The 15,033-nt window shown below is 41.6% G+C and overlaps 1 protein-coding gene across 1 annotated transcript in view; it reads left to right on the top strand.

The window, feature by feature from the left end:
- The window catches only part of LOC135934448 (uncharacterized), a 56,422-nt gene that overhangs the window by 38,340 nt on the left and 3,049 nt on the right, over window positions 1–15,033 (top strand). The window contains exon 4 of the mRNA XM_065476193.1: window positions 819–954. Within this exon, the coding sequence (XP_065332265.1) occupies window positions 819–954 (136 nt within the window). The remainder of the gene's footprint in view (window positions 1–818; window positions 955–15,033) is intronic.

Here is a 15,033-nt window from a genome sequence, read left to right as displayed (position 1 = left end):
AGGCGTGTTTCGATCAAGCCGAGCACATTCCCAACGTTCATTATTTACGCGAATCCACTCGGCAGCACGCTATACACGTCACGAGGTGAAAAGCTCGCGGCTGGATCGTTCGAGCAAAGTGCCAGCCGAGATTTTATTTGACTTTTATTTTGACACTAGCTCCTTCAGAGGATGATGCTTTTAAAGTGTTTCTCCCTCCACTAAGTGTCTTTCTTGCATATTCATTTTCTTTTTTTTAAATACCCATCTTACACACAAGAGCCCTACTTTTTGTCAACATCTGAAATTTCAGTTTTCTGCTAAAAGCTAGCCAGACAAAATTTAAATTTGAAATAAATAATAATTTGGCTCGCATCGTTGAGGCATTCCTAGAGTGTCGCAGTGGTGCGGGATATGCGAGAGGGCCAGCAGGGATTTGTCCCATCCCTTCTGGCTGCCCTTTGTCAGAGATGGCAAGCGGTAGTTAACAGCTATTTGACTCCAAATTACTAAAATAATTATCAGCGAGACTTAGACTCGCCAATCCGCCACCGTTCCACCAAGCTCTGGACATATAGAAGTTCAAGAAGGGGCCCAAGCTCCTTGCGTAGAATAAATACCAGAATAACAATACTAATTCCTTTTGGACTACATAAAATGTAAATGGAACTGTAAATTTTAGTAAATCTCTCCTTGAAGATTTACTTTTAAATTGCTCGTCGACGCACGCCAGACCTAGATATTTCCTGTGTATGAGAGCAATGTAACCTCGTAACTTCCTCATTTCCACGGCAGGAAATTTCGAACCAACTAAATATTTGATTGTGCGAATGTTGCAGGAGAGTGGCTGCCAAATGTCGAGCGTGAAGCTGCGCGAGGCGACCTTGGAGACGACCGGCACCTATCTGTGCGAGGTTTCCACGGAGAAGCCCAATTTCGAGACCAAGTTCAGTCTGGCCAATCTGACCGTGCGAGGTGAGCCGCCCGCCCTTCCCACCCCGGGAGGCAATCCCTCTTCCGGCAACCAAGGACGTGGCAAGCAGCTTCGACTGAAAATTTTATGAAACAGAAGGAATTTGCTTTATCTCTTCCTCTTTTGGCACCAAACCCGGCCGCCCTCTGTTTTTCTGCGACAAAGAAGGCGGAGGAGAGAAAGAAGCGGGCTTAGATACATCTCGCACTTGCGGTTGACAGCCCTCCGAATGGGGTTGTTTATTGGCTTGTACCGCTCACACTTGTGCGAGGAAAGCGAAAGCGGCTAGCAACGTTTTAACAGAGGAAACGTGCAGCACAGGATAAAAGCAATTCCCCCGCCGAGTTTTGAGTTTTGCTAGAGAGAAGAAAGGCAAAACAATCCCAGTCGGATTTTTTATTCCCTTTGAGAGGATGCGCCTTTGCAATATGCATAAACCCTCGGCGGAGTGGAAGCTCCCAGCGTTATGGATTTCAATATGTTGCATTAGCCAAGTCGACATTAACCTAGAGAGAAAACATGAAAGACACAACTCTCTTGCAAATGTATAAGTATACTGGAATATTTTTCCACAGAAAAAATGCTGCGAAATCAGCATATGGAATTTTAGGGAAGACTCTTTTTTTAAGAAGGACCGTGGCTTTCACACAAGACGGCACCTCGTTCTCTCTGCCTCTGCAAGAAAGAAATTTTTTGAAACAAGCCTGCATATTGAGGGAAGGAGGAGCAAAATCCACTTGGCACGCGGCCCGCTCGCCAGAAGATTTAAGAGAGCGTGTAATGCAATAATAAAAGGCAGAATGTAGTTTCGCGAAAGTAGGATAATTTCATATTGTCCCAGCAATTCACGTTGTAGCGAAACGGCAGAAAGCATTCTCTGCGTTCCTACCCAAGAAATTACGCTATGACAGGGAATTTCATCTGCAGATTCCTGCTTAAAACTAAAAGACACACATTCATTGCAAAATATTTCTAGAATTTCTAAATTCCACCTCTTAATGACGTAAAATTTGGCTTTGAATTGGTCCAGGAGCAATATTTTAACAGGGAGGTTCAACATCCATACAGGTGACTGCGCACCAGATTAGCTATTTTTGTCACATTTTCAGTGAACCGGTCACACAAAGTTATTTCTTCGTTTTTGAGGCGTCAGGTCGAATCTCGCACCAAATAAAAGCGACCCTCTTTTTTGACAGATCACTCTGCCAGTGAAAAGTGCCTCTCGGAGCACTCTTTCCGCTTTTCTGGAGAGACGGACACTTTGAGGAAAAGAGCTAAGTGCTCTTCTGTTTATCGACGAAAAGCGTTTTCAAAGAAAAAATATTAGAACCAGCTTATCTTAGAAACTTTCACGAATTATCCAAGCTTAAAGCTGATTGTAAAGCAGTTTCATGAGGAGTAAACGAATGACCTAAAGCACAACAAATTAAATAAAAGAGCTTTCATTTTTGAATGTTTTGTTAATTTAAAATTGAGTAAATAAAATATTGTTAATATTGAAAGCCAAATGCTGTGGCAACATATTATGCAAACATTTTATATTTATGTATTTCGCATATCATTACAAACGTGTAGTTAGATAATAATATGTATATTCAATTTGAATTACATTCTGCGTGTTTGGTGTATGACTTTTGAATACATATTATACTATCCGATACGATGGGTATTCAAATATGTACTGGTGCGTGCTTTTAGTTGTTGATGGGAAATGCGATATGTCAAAGTTTTGGCATACTAGAAAAACTTTGAAGGTGTCATACCTCGAGTGTTGGCTCTTTGTTCTTTCACTAGGACGAGATGGACGTAACACGTGACAGTGGCAGAAAGGGACACGATAGGGGGCCGCCTGGCAATCTTAGAGTAAATTTTTATTTGTCAATAATATATCTCGCGACGTGTGTGTGCAATGGGGCGAGGAGAGACGTAAGCGGTGACAGTGGCAGAAGCCGGTTCGCGCAACGGGAAAAGAACGATGTGCGCTATACTGACACGGTTTTCATTTTTTTCCCTCCGGCCCGCGTGTCATCCAGACAGAAAACTTTGTCCTCGTCTCTGGCCCGCAGTAAAAAATCCTCCAATATGTCTTTCCAACGGACGCATCAAGCTGAAAAAAGGCAGATGAAATTATTTGCAAGAGCGGCATTGATATCAAACCAGGTTTTTTACTCCGACACAAACATGCGTATCGCATTTCCCTAAAATGGAAGAAATTTTTTTGTGATTTCCATCAAAATGCTGTATCCTGCATTAATCATGTTTAGCTTATCGATACTACTTACCCAAGTGCTTCTAAAAAATTTATTTTTTCTCGTGACCGACTTTTCAAATCCCGAGATCATGTGCACTATTACGAAGCTACGGATCATCAACTTTTATGCACGCAGATGGATTTATTGCACTGTCCATCGCGTCTAGATTAGCTTTATTCATTCCCACGAGATTAAGTTTTATTGCTATTCGGCGGCACCAGGTCGGAAAATTCCTCGATCAGAATCTTTATTCCTTCCTTTCCGAGGGGTTGGCACAGAGATGCGCTCTCTGGGATAAATACAAAAGGCGCCGATTTGAATGGGTCCACCACCAGCGGGATAATGAAAGGGAACGCCACCCGGTGGCGCACCCAATTTCCATTTGATTGGAGGGAAGGTCTCAATCAAAACGATTAGACACCGCCAACCCTATAATACCCTTTTTCCATTTTCTCAAATAAAAGGGGTCGGATATAAAGCGTGGTTTTTATATAAAAACGTAGCTCCGTCATTTTCATCATATGAACGAAAAGTTTTGCTTAAAAGAATTATGCAAGCAAGGGAGAATAATTTTAAGGAAAGAAGTTGCTTTGCAATGAATGGACGTGTCGGAATTATACACATTTTTACATCGCAAAGCAACATATTACTGTGGAGAGAAATCATGAATTTTGACAAGCGTAAACTTCCTCAATTTAGATCTGAGAGAGGTTTTTGGCTGCCAGGAAACATCAAGTCGCATACCAACTGAGTAAGCAAACAGGGTCATTCTCGGTGTATGCCCAAACACGATTCTCGTGCCATTAGCCACATTTCGGTCGGAAGGCAGGCAGCGAGCGTGGAGTGAATTAGACGCCGACGACTCGTACATAGGCAGCATAGCGTTGGCAAACAGCGAGCCAACATAGACGCACACAGTGAGATATATAGAAACAACTACTGAGTGTGTCTATGTATGTATGTTAGCCTTTCAACCTCGGAATTCATCTTAGCAAACAAGCAAACAAACAAAACAGCGAACTAGGCGGCTGCCGGTGAGTGCGTTGCATGATAATAATTTTGTGCGCGCGCCCCAACGATATGCTAAATGTGGCTTTTGCCCCCGTGTTGCGCATATAAATACATTCCAAAGCACGGATAGGGTTGTCATAGTATAAAATTCCTGAACTTTCAATTCTCAGAGTAAAAACTGAGCTGGTATCTTTTTTACTCTCCTCGTTTGCCTCCGCCAAATAAATGTTGTGTAGGCAACCGGATTGTTAACTATGCCGCGCAGGTTGCATATTGTTCATTTTCAAACACACTTAACAATTCCAGCTTTTTTAAACATTTATTTTGTGCAAAAGGAAATTTTCCATAAATTTAATCCCCCAGTTGAAATGGAATTCACGTGGCAACCCTAGAACCACACAAAACGAGCGGAGTACGCCCAGCTTATGAAGGCACAAACTTTTGTTGTCAACAGCCCCACTCGCTTGCTTGTGTAGTAATACACCCGAAGAGATGGCTCCTAAATATCAAGTGGGCCCCCGACCAAATGAAATTCGTGCGTGTGTTTCTGTTTTGCCTTTCCAGCGAGGCGCAAGAACATGTGGCGGTTGGAGAGGGCTGCATGTTTTAATCCGGGGGATTTTTCGGGCGCAAGCCAAAGAGAGATGGAAACGGAGCACTTTGCGCAAATTGCCGTTCGATCAGGGCCGATTGCATCGCGACCCCTTTGAGGAATTCTATCTCCGGCTTACTTTCGCTTCTCAGAACCGATTGACTTTCAATGAGGATTCCTTCTCTCAATCAAACGTGATCTCCGGGTTGGCTGCATGTTTGCGTTGGAACCGTAAAATTTGGAAGGGGTACGTAAAACTGACGGCGGTTTGACTGTCGATTTTATTACGACACTTTTTGTTTCCCGTATGGCATCAATTCAAAACTAGGCAAATTGCGTAGAGATCCAATTTTTTCAGTAATTTTTCTTCCTGGCTCAAATTAAATCGGAAGATTTGCTCATAAAATAAATTGACCTTGGTCCGCTTGGTCCATTTATTTCTTATTCAATTTATTATAGTTACGAGATTTAGCCCTACTGCAGCTCACTGGAACTCGGTAAATTCATCGACGCCACTTTTTACCAACGAGGAAATGTCCAAATTCGATTTGTACTCAACGATGCAATTTTCCTCGAGTACCATAATCGGTGACAGTATTGTTCTATGTAAAATAAATACGGAAATTTACATCTTTTTTATAATTTTTAATAGGAAATTAATCAATTTTTACTGTGCGTGAAATGTTTTTGGATATAAAACCCTTTCCTAAATTCGGGAACGCTTTGTTGTTACCGCTTGGTGATATATGAATGTAAAGTTTAGGTCGTATTGTATTGTGCCAGGATTTATTTCCGGTGGTGCGAGCATTTCTACCTTTTTCGTCGAGTAGACTCGTCTGAAAGGGACAGCAGTCTAGCCAACAGTTATTGCGCCATTCCACAAGCAGTCTCGTCTGTCGGTCTGTTGACGCATTTCAATTCGGTGCGCACCCGGCGCGCTTCTTTTCAATGAGGGAAAAGTGGACGATCGTGAAAATTGTTGTAGCGAACATATGTGACGCGCTACTTGAACACAATTACACATTGTATGCTTACCTGGCTTTTTTTAAAAGCATTTTCCTGTTTGCACACACAGTAAAATCTATGCCGAGTTGGCAGATATTTTTTGTACCAAGCTGCACAAAATATTTAGTTAATGATTCTGGCAAAAATGCAAATTATGTGAAGTCACTTTCAGCCTCATTTTTTGTTTTACGCCCACACTCAACAGACGCAGTTATTGTGCTTGCTGTTTGCAGCGTGGGGCAAGGAGCACGATGTTAAAGAGAAATGGCACAAAGTGCGCGGCGAAGTTATACCAAAGAGAGAGAACGCATATTACGAGTTAAACGCTGAATAAAAGCTGTGCGTGGAATGCGCTCCTTTTACACTCTCACGCAGCCTACTTTTGCATATATATATACATACAATTATCACACAAGATGCACACGCGGATTTATATAATGCCGCACTCACCGAGACTGCCTCTCTGTCGGGCCGTGAAGAAAAAACTAATCCAAAATAATTTCTCTAAATTAAAGATTGACATTTTACATGTAAGCGCATCGTGTGGTCTAATATCATTTAAAGTTATTGTATGGTCACAAAATTTGGCGTGGAACTTATTAAAACAATGCTCAAATGCCAGATGGAGCACCTTTTCGCGTGATTCGAACATTTGGCTGTGGTCGAAATAACCCAGACAATGCGCCACAATTGATGTACTGCTAGAATTGCGCACGGAGTCCACAATTTATTAATGTTCACGAGCAGCAAATCAAATTAAATTACACGTATTGGAAACAAGCTGAATCCTCGCGTGATTTATGATTGTGTGGCTTTGGAGAATCTTTGGTTGCGTTTTCCGCTTTGCAGAGAAAACATTTGTGCTGGTGCGTCCGCGGGAAACTGTGAAAGCGCGCGCCGCATAAATTATTCATGCGAGCGTGTGTGCTGTCGTTAAAGCGAGGTTTTTTATGATGGAATTTTCAAATTTTAGCGTGACGTCGCTCACAGCTCCCTCTCTCTGCATTTGAAAAGGTTCGCCAGGGACGTGTGCGACAGCCCGATTTTTATGAGCCAAACTCGATATATTCGGATATGCAAATTCTCTCGACACGTCCATAAATCGAGCACGGTCGCTGATTTTTCTGATTTTTATTAAATATGAAAGAGATACAGTTCAGGAAAGCAGTTCATATTGGGATTAAAACGGTTTTTTTTATAAATGTTGCTGACGATTAGATTTCACGTCAAATTCGTTTGTTGAATGCAAATTAATGGACATATTTTCAATAGATAAGTAAATTTAACTATCACTCGAATGAGAGTAGAATGTTCAAAAATATATAATGCTGAACTGGATAAACAATTATCATGTATGAAAACAGAAAATATGTTAATTGTAAAAATTGAAAGTAACACTACCGATATCAGACCTGATTGAAAAAAGATTTGTTCCATATTAGTTAATTGCTTTATATCTCTCCATATAATTATACTGCATGCAATTTAACCTAAAAATATTCCTCAAATCCTTCGCAATTTTTGCGCCAGAGCAAAGGATTCAACCATATTTTACGTCGCTGATAAAATAGCAAAACTTTTAGCAGAAATTGCGCTCATTCTCGCACATCCCCTGCAGCATCCAATGCCCAAGAGGACGCAGCCGCTAGCAGCAACAGAGCAGAGAGAGCCTTAAATAACTCCCCCTTATTGCATTGCATGAGATGCGATAAAATTTGTATGCACATTATATCGTGCGCGCGCGGAGAGAGCTGCTGGCTCATTGATAACATCTCTCTTTTCGGGCTGCCTTTGCTTGCGTTCCGCCCACGAGACGACGCGCGGTGTGTCCGCATGAAACATTAAACGCGTGCACGCCGCTGGAACGCTGAGTTTAAGGAAATCAAAATTTACGAGATTGCACTGAGGCTAACAACTACATCCATTCGAGCGTTCAAGCCTCGCTCTCGCGTGGCAGAATGGGATAAATGGTCCATTTGGCTTCTTTCGGTCCAACAGTGGCTCGGCCGACGCACTTATTCAAAATTTAATGCTGCGCCCCTTGATGGGTTGTGGAATTGAAATTTCGGACGCGTATCATGAATACGCAATTTGCCTTTTCGCGGCCAATTTGCCACACTCTGCTACACGGCTATTCATTTTCAGCTCAGAAAGTATGAAGTTAACAACCATTCTAAGCCATTTAAACGACAGAGAAATTTTCAATGTTCTGCTAACAGATTATTCTGCAGAATCTCAATATTTTATGTATTAAAAAGCTTTCTCTTTATTTCCTTACTCGTTCTTTGTCTCACAACTCAAACATTGAACAGCACGAGGAGATAAAATGCACCCCAGCAGAAAACAATGATGAATTATTAACACACGGCGCGGGGAGAAGCGGAAATGAGGTCTTATGATATCCATCCGCGAGAGCGTTACCTTGCGCATCCATTAGTTCTTATCTCTCATTTTGCCGCCGACGCTTTCCATTTCTCACAATTAGTCTTTCGCAACATAATGAAAATTTAATTGAACATACGTGCACGCTAATTAAAAACGAATTACCTCTTGCTGCGCTCATAATCCACCGTCCTGGAAGTTTCCTAAGCCCGCTCGCAATTTTCGCCGTTTGTATTCGTGGCGGAACGAACGTGAAGACACCGGCAGCGCGGAAAACAGAGAAAAGTCTTCTTGGTTTGTATTCTACTGTTTGCGGCGATAAATTCACGCACAAGTGTGTAAAGGGTATGCACGCGAAACCCTAGATAATTTAACTTAAATAACATTTAAAGTGATTTTTCCATTTGATATATCAGGAGTTTTGAACAAAACATAGGTGGGAATCCACAAAAAGAATAAATAAAGCACTTTTCTCCTCTCTTAATTACATGTCACCGTGCGGAGACTGTAGAGCATATGTTCATCTCAAAATTATCCATATCTGGGTTGTCCGGAAGATGTTGATTTCAATTTATTTCTTGCAAGATTACTGACGCAAATGAAAATTGTTGCATATCCTCCCTAATCAGGGAGTGTGGAGGATAACAATAGGCGAATCAGCGGCGCTTTCGGCACACTTTCGCAAACGGGAGCAGGGTGTGCCATTATAAAATTACCGGAGGCGGCAAGAGCGCACGATGCTTGCTTTTTGTTTTCTCTGCGAGCGCTCTCTGAGTGTGTTTACGTACATGTATATGGAAATGTTATTTAATATTGCCTCCGCTGGCAGAAGTGCTTGTAATAATTTTATTTGTGCCGCTCGTGGAACGACGAGTATATTATTATTATTGCTGTTCGCCTTGCAGCCCTTTGTGCAGACGCGGCTACAGGGTTGCGCCCCAGGAATGCCGAGTGTATATTTTACTCTGCTGAAGAGATGGAAAATTGTTTAATTGCCCTAATTGCCGCGTTAACTTTGACGACGCAGGCGTTTTATTGCTCTCGCCTGCACTAAATACCCGACTAGAGTGGAAATAAAAATGAAGAGCATCTGCCCCCGGAAATGAGAATGTCTTTCGCTTTTACTCACCAGCTCGCTTGCTCGCGCGCAATAACTTTTATTTGCGCTCTCGGGGCGCAAATGATCTATCTTGCTACGCTTTTTCTGCTGCGCATGAGAGGGTTCCTTTTTCTCTTTCAATTGGGGGAAAAGTTTTTAGAGATTTCTTTCAAATGCTGTCGTCAGTCTGTGAGGCCTTGAATATGTTTTACTTACTTTTCCTCAAGAGATGCCAATTTATAAATATGTTGAATGAACATACACATGCTAATATTTGCATCCATCCCGTTACCAAATATAAATCGAAGAATATTTAATGGAAGAACATTTTTGGTCCAAAAATATGGTACTCTTAGGAAAATAATTAGAGCACTAAATCGTTCCGCAGTCTGATTACTTATACACATGTAATGCATAAGTCAATATTCAAACTGTCTTTGCCTGCATCCCGGGAGTCTCAAACAAAGATAGCATTAGCAAATTGATTTGAAGTTGATCGTAGATAAAATCTTTTTTATTTTACTGAAGATTCAAAGCTCTGAACAGCTCAATGGAATTACTCTCTGAAGAATTAATATCATATCGGAAATAAAAATATTCATTTTGTCTCGTTCATTGCCACCTTTGCAAAATCCGTCGCGGCAGTTGTTGCATTCAATCTATTCAGCCAATTTCCAATACGTGGTGATTGAACAAAGTGTTAAAAGCTGCTAAATGATAAGTCGTAAACTCTATCCAATTTTTGCGCTTCAAAGGATTCGGATTTGGAAGAGAAACGGGCTCGAAATTGCTCTGGGAACGAGAGAAAGACGAAGCCACAAACTGTCCGCAATAGCAGTGGCGGCGATTTTCCCTCTTGGGCTTTGATTAAGGCCGGTTTATCTTGTGAGGCTCGAAATGAAACCGCTCCTTCTCTCCTCGTAGCGCTTATTCTTCTCCAGATCTCGCCTTTCGCATGGGATTATGTATAAACGCGCATGCATGGGCGCGCTTTTGTTCCCTTCTTCTTTATTCGTCGAGACGGCGGCTAAGCAAGTGCGATAATTCCGCCGGAATAACTGTAGCAACAAAGAATCGCACGCGAAAGTTGCGCCGCCGAATAAACAAGAGACAGACTGGAAACTTTTCCTTGCCCCCAGCTCTGGTAGCAATCTGCGGCAACTCTTCACCGCGCACGAGGTGAAATTTCCATTAGTAAGACACTCACTGCCGCTCGCTGTTAAGTGGATTAAAAAAATCATCTCGACGAGCGGCGTAATCAGAGGTGAGTAGTTATCATTCGGCTGCGCCGGTCGGTCTAATTCAATTTGCAGACGTGGCGGATTGGACCGCAAAGCCTTTATTAGGCGGCCAGATTTATATTCACACAGAAGCGGTGGGCTCGGAATTGATGGCCAGCTGCTGCGCTGCAGCACACACGGCCATTAATGAAGTTGCCCACCGGTTTTAATTCGACCGCCGAGTGCGCCTCGAATTACTTATTGAGTGAGTGAGCGAGAGCCTCACGTCCGGGGGCGAAAATCCGCCGCACCAGCTCCGGTCCTCGCCCAGTCTCAGCGGACCCTGATGTAGAATAATGTATTATAGCTGCGGTGGCAACGCGAGACCGACGGGAGGAATCACTTTCCATTTTAACTGCAAGAATGCTAACCAAACCTTCAGTCGACGCATGTCAATAGTGCAAAGCTCCTTCCGAGACATCCCGATTTCATGTTCAGAAGTGTGTTTCCGGGATTTGACGGTGCATCTACTTCAAACCTGTACTTTACATTGACCTAGAACTTAAGCCACTTGTTTAAATTAAACCTTTAAATCAGAAGGAAAATGTGAGAGAATTCAAGATTAAATGTTTGGCACTCCTGCTCAGCTTAGATACATGCGGAGAAAAATGATTGAAGGGGCTGGAGATGAAAAACTATATGGGTATCCCGTGAAGGCTTTTTTCGTGTACTGCGGGTGCGCGGTGGACGTCAGATGACCCTGGGACGTCAATGGCGCGATGAGAAGGCGAAAATTGTCTCAGTGACCAATAACGAAAGTTATGGAAAAGCGTCATTCGAGTTTAAGTAACTTTCAAAAAATATTTCAAAGTCCTGGCGTAAAAGTGATAAAGCTGAACAGCGAGGGCGTTTGACGTGGGAGAAAAACGAGCAATCATTGTTTTCACATCATTTCCAAATCATTGATTATCTGAGAGATCGAAATTTGCAATCTGGATTTTAAATAAAACATCTTTTTTTTACAAATTTTCCCTTTTCGCTTACGAGGTTTTTATCTTGTTTTTGTGGGGTGCCAGAGCAAAATTTTGTGTTTGGATTTTATCTGGTTCGCTAAAAGATCAAAGCATAAGGGATGAAATTGATGAATAGAGTATACACACTCTCAGGCTGGTGAAATTCCCGATGTTACATGCAAGACACGTTCTCCCATGTGTTGCTAGCTCGCTTCGCGTTTGGGATTCTGCCAGCGTGCAAAATGCTTGATTAGATAAGCCGCATGTTATGAGAACAAGCAAAATTTACATGATTTCATATTTGGGCTTTGGATCAGCAAGTTTCCTCGAGTAATTCGTTGTGATGAGATGGATCAACACCAAACATTTTTGATCATATATTTTATTAAGTATGAATATAAATTTCGGAAAATATTTGTTATTGTTATTTTCACAGTTCATTGCAAAAGTCCTTAATTTGCCTGTCACGGATGAAACATAAATTTGAACAGATTTTGTCATATGGCCTGAAATGAAAATTACTCGATTTTTTCACTCCAGCACTGCTAGGCATCGTGCTCAATTAAGCATGCCTTTGATCATCAATGCGATAATTTCACTCGTGTTCAGCAGCATTGCAAAAGTGGGAGAGTACGACATTTGTTTCGATTTTTGTTGAATGACCATGCATTTCAAACATTTGATTGGAAAATGGAAAACTCGGTAACTCGTTTCCCTTTTTCTTTGTCCCGAGAATCATATCAAAGCCAAAATATGAATGTGAAGTGAACCTATTTTCATCAGTAGAAAAAAAACATGAGCAATGAAGCCCAACTTGTCACCTGCTAAGCTCGTTCAATACATGGGAAAACGTATTTCGATTGCACGAGTAATCAAGCTTTGCGATAATCCCATCAATTCAGCTCTACTATGAGTGAGCGAGCATCAGCGAGGCCATAAATCAATATGAGAATGAAGGTCGCATAGAAGGCCGAGAAACTATCAATCAAAGGCGAATTGACAAGAAATAAATTAGCTCCTGAGGGGATAGAGCCGCCAGTTGATAAGTCAATAATTAAGGGCCGCTTTCTGCAGCTGCGGAGACGGCCTTTGTTACCAGCCCTCCGCGGGGAGCTAGATTTATTATTAAAAATGGAAGCGACACACACATATTCACAGCGAGTACATACAAAGTGAGAGCCGGATAATGAAGTCGCGCGGGAGACCGTAATTTAACAAGAGAAAGAGACCCTTGTAAACATTCAAACGCGCGCTTGGGGTTTGGCCAACGATATTTATTGCACGCGTAGCCGTCTCTCTTGCTCCCTTAAAGGGATATTTTCCTTATCAACGCATGGCTGCGTTTCTTGCGGCCTTTCTCCGCATGCACGATAAATCCGTTCGAGTGTGCAGATAACAAAGACTTGTTACCGCGTGCGCACTCGACCCCGGACAAGGAAATTGAGGTCAATCATTCTGCTCTCCACTTGAACGAGCCGACCATTTTCAGCCTCTTTAAACCGAAATAACCGATCCATTTATAACCTCCTTAAGAAAGCCTCGGCAAACAATATTTACATGCTAAAAGCTTTAAGGATCGATGCTGCTTAGCCTGCTCCTTTCAATTGAGAGCAAAAAGCTTTAAGGCTAAAAACACTGCAGGGAAATTTCTCAGCAGCCATTTTTATAATAATTATGAGAGTTGATCGTTTTAAATTATTGTTTGTTCTTTCAGGTCATTTTCCAAAGAAAGCAAACCTCATCACGATTTTTTGTGGTTTCAAAAATTATCCAATCTCTTGCCAATGCGATTATTCGGTTTCATAAATGTCAATGTTAATTATCTTTTTTTAATCTTGTGGCAAGTGTATGAATTAGAATAAAATAAATGTTTGAAGTAAAATTCGATATAGCTTTCCAAATTCACAGCCGGCAGCTAATAATTCATGTTCATTACGGTCACTTAGAAATTAATATCGTTGCAAATTTTACACATCCACTCAAACGCTTTTTATATGAAATATTATTTTCACGTGCATCATTAATTTTTAAATTGATAAGAACCGCATATTGGATCATGTCTGATTGACCCCTCTTCGTATTCTAATAAAAAAAAATGTGGGTTCTGAGAACGAGGAGCTACATGTACTCAAATATCAATGCAATATAAAACACACGTTTTTTGCTGATTTTTCTTCTTTATTTGTTTCTGACAGGTGAAGGAAACCTTCGCACTTAACGTACATCCCCTAGCAAGTTAACGTTGCTAAAGCTTTCCGTCAAAAGAGCGCGCCAAATCCCTCCTAGAAGAAATACATTTTTTATAAGCTCGCGAGCAATCCACCACTTGTACTGATCCCTTTGAAGGACACGTCCAATTAATTTGCATGCAAGCAGCCGTGCAAGAGCGATTATAATTACAGGCAACTAATTTGCGAGTGACGCAACACGCTAATCCGGCTAGCCCAATTCAAGAGCCGCGAGTGTGGTAATTTATGCATCGGCAGCCAGCTGCTGCTTCTGGCCGGCGAACAATATGCTACCAACCGCAAATTGGGCCTGCCATTGATGTTTTTGTTGCACCCTTTTTGCTTCACGCACCACCGCGTTGAATATAGCGCAATCTGGACCACTTTCGGTTGAATCAGTGGTTGTGTTTCACTTTTCAGAGTTTTTTGCCTCGACAAAATTTAGCTGTAGCATTTTTTTTAACATTTCAACAAAAGTGGGCCATCTTGTGAAACTTCTAAAGCAAAAACACCGTGAGTAAATTATTTGTATGCTGCCGATCTGCTCACTTGTTGAGCAACTTAAATGATTTCCTGTTCTACCACTGCGGAAAGAGAAGTTAAGGGTAAAATATCAAAGGGTGTGTTTTGAAATAAAGATGAAAACAGTTCAACAACATAGACTTGCTTTTCTTTCATTACATGGCAATTGGAGCTGTCAAAAGCCATGAAGAATTTTGTTTGTTTTGCCATGCTCGACTCGCGCTAAATGACTGTGTGCTTAAACAACGCTCTCCATCTTCCCGCACATGTGTTGAATAAACACAGTATCAAAACAAAGCCCTAAAAGCAACATTGCGTGCTCTTGATGGCTTACACACTTTTTGCCTTACACCCTTGACAGCTGGAAAAAGACAAATGTTTTCATACTATGCGAAGCAAGATAATATAGCAGTCCTGAACGTCAATATTTGAATTTAGAAGTTTTAATTTCTTGTTGCCATTTTGTGCCTAAAAATCGGAAAGCTACTCAGTTTATAAGCTATGCAAAAATTAATCGTATACACCTTAACTCTTGAACCACAGTACAACTTTTTAGTACAGCATCCTTAAGATCATTCAAATTACGCGTAACTTGAAACAAAGGACAAAACAATTTACGGCTAAATTAGGTGGCTATGGTCTAAAGGTGTTGTTCGTGCCGACAGAGACGTCGGCTCGGCTCCATTTGTGCAACTGCTTTCAAAAGCGTCTCGTGCATTCATATGGTCTGAAAGCCTTTGGCCCTTTTTGCGCTAAT

This window comes from Cloeon dipterum, chromosome 1 (assembly GCF_949628265.1).
Source record: "Cloeon dipterum chromosome 1, ieCloDipt1.1, whole genome shotgun sequence".
In the NCBI taxonomy this organism is placed as follows: domain Eukaryota; kingdom Metazoa; phylum Arthropoda; class Insecta; order Ephemeroptera; family Baetidae; genus Cloeon; species Cloeon dipterum.
The sequence above is the reverse complement of the archived record's forward strand: the minus strand, read 5'-3'. Positions and strand labels throughout refer to the sequence as shown.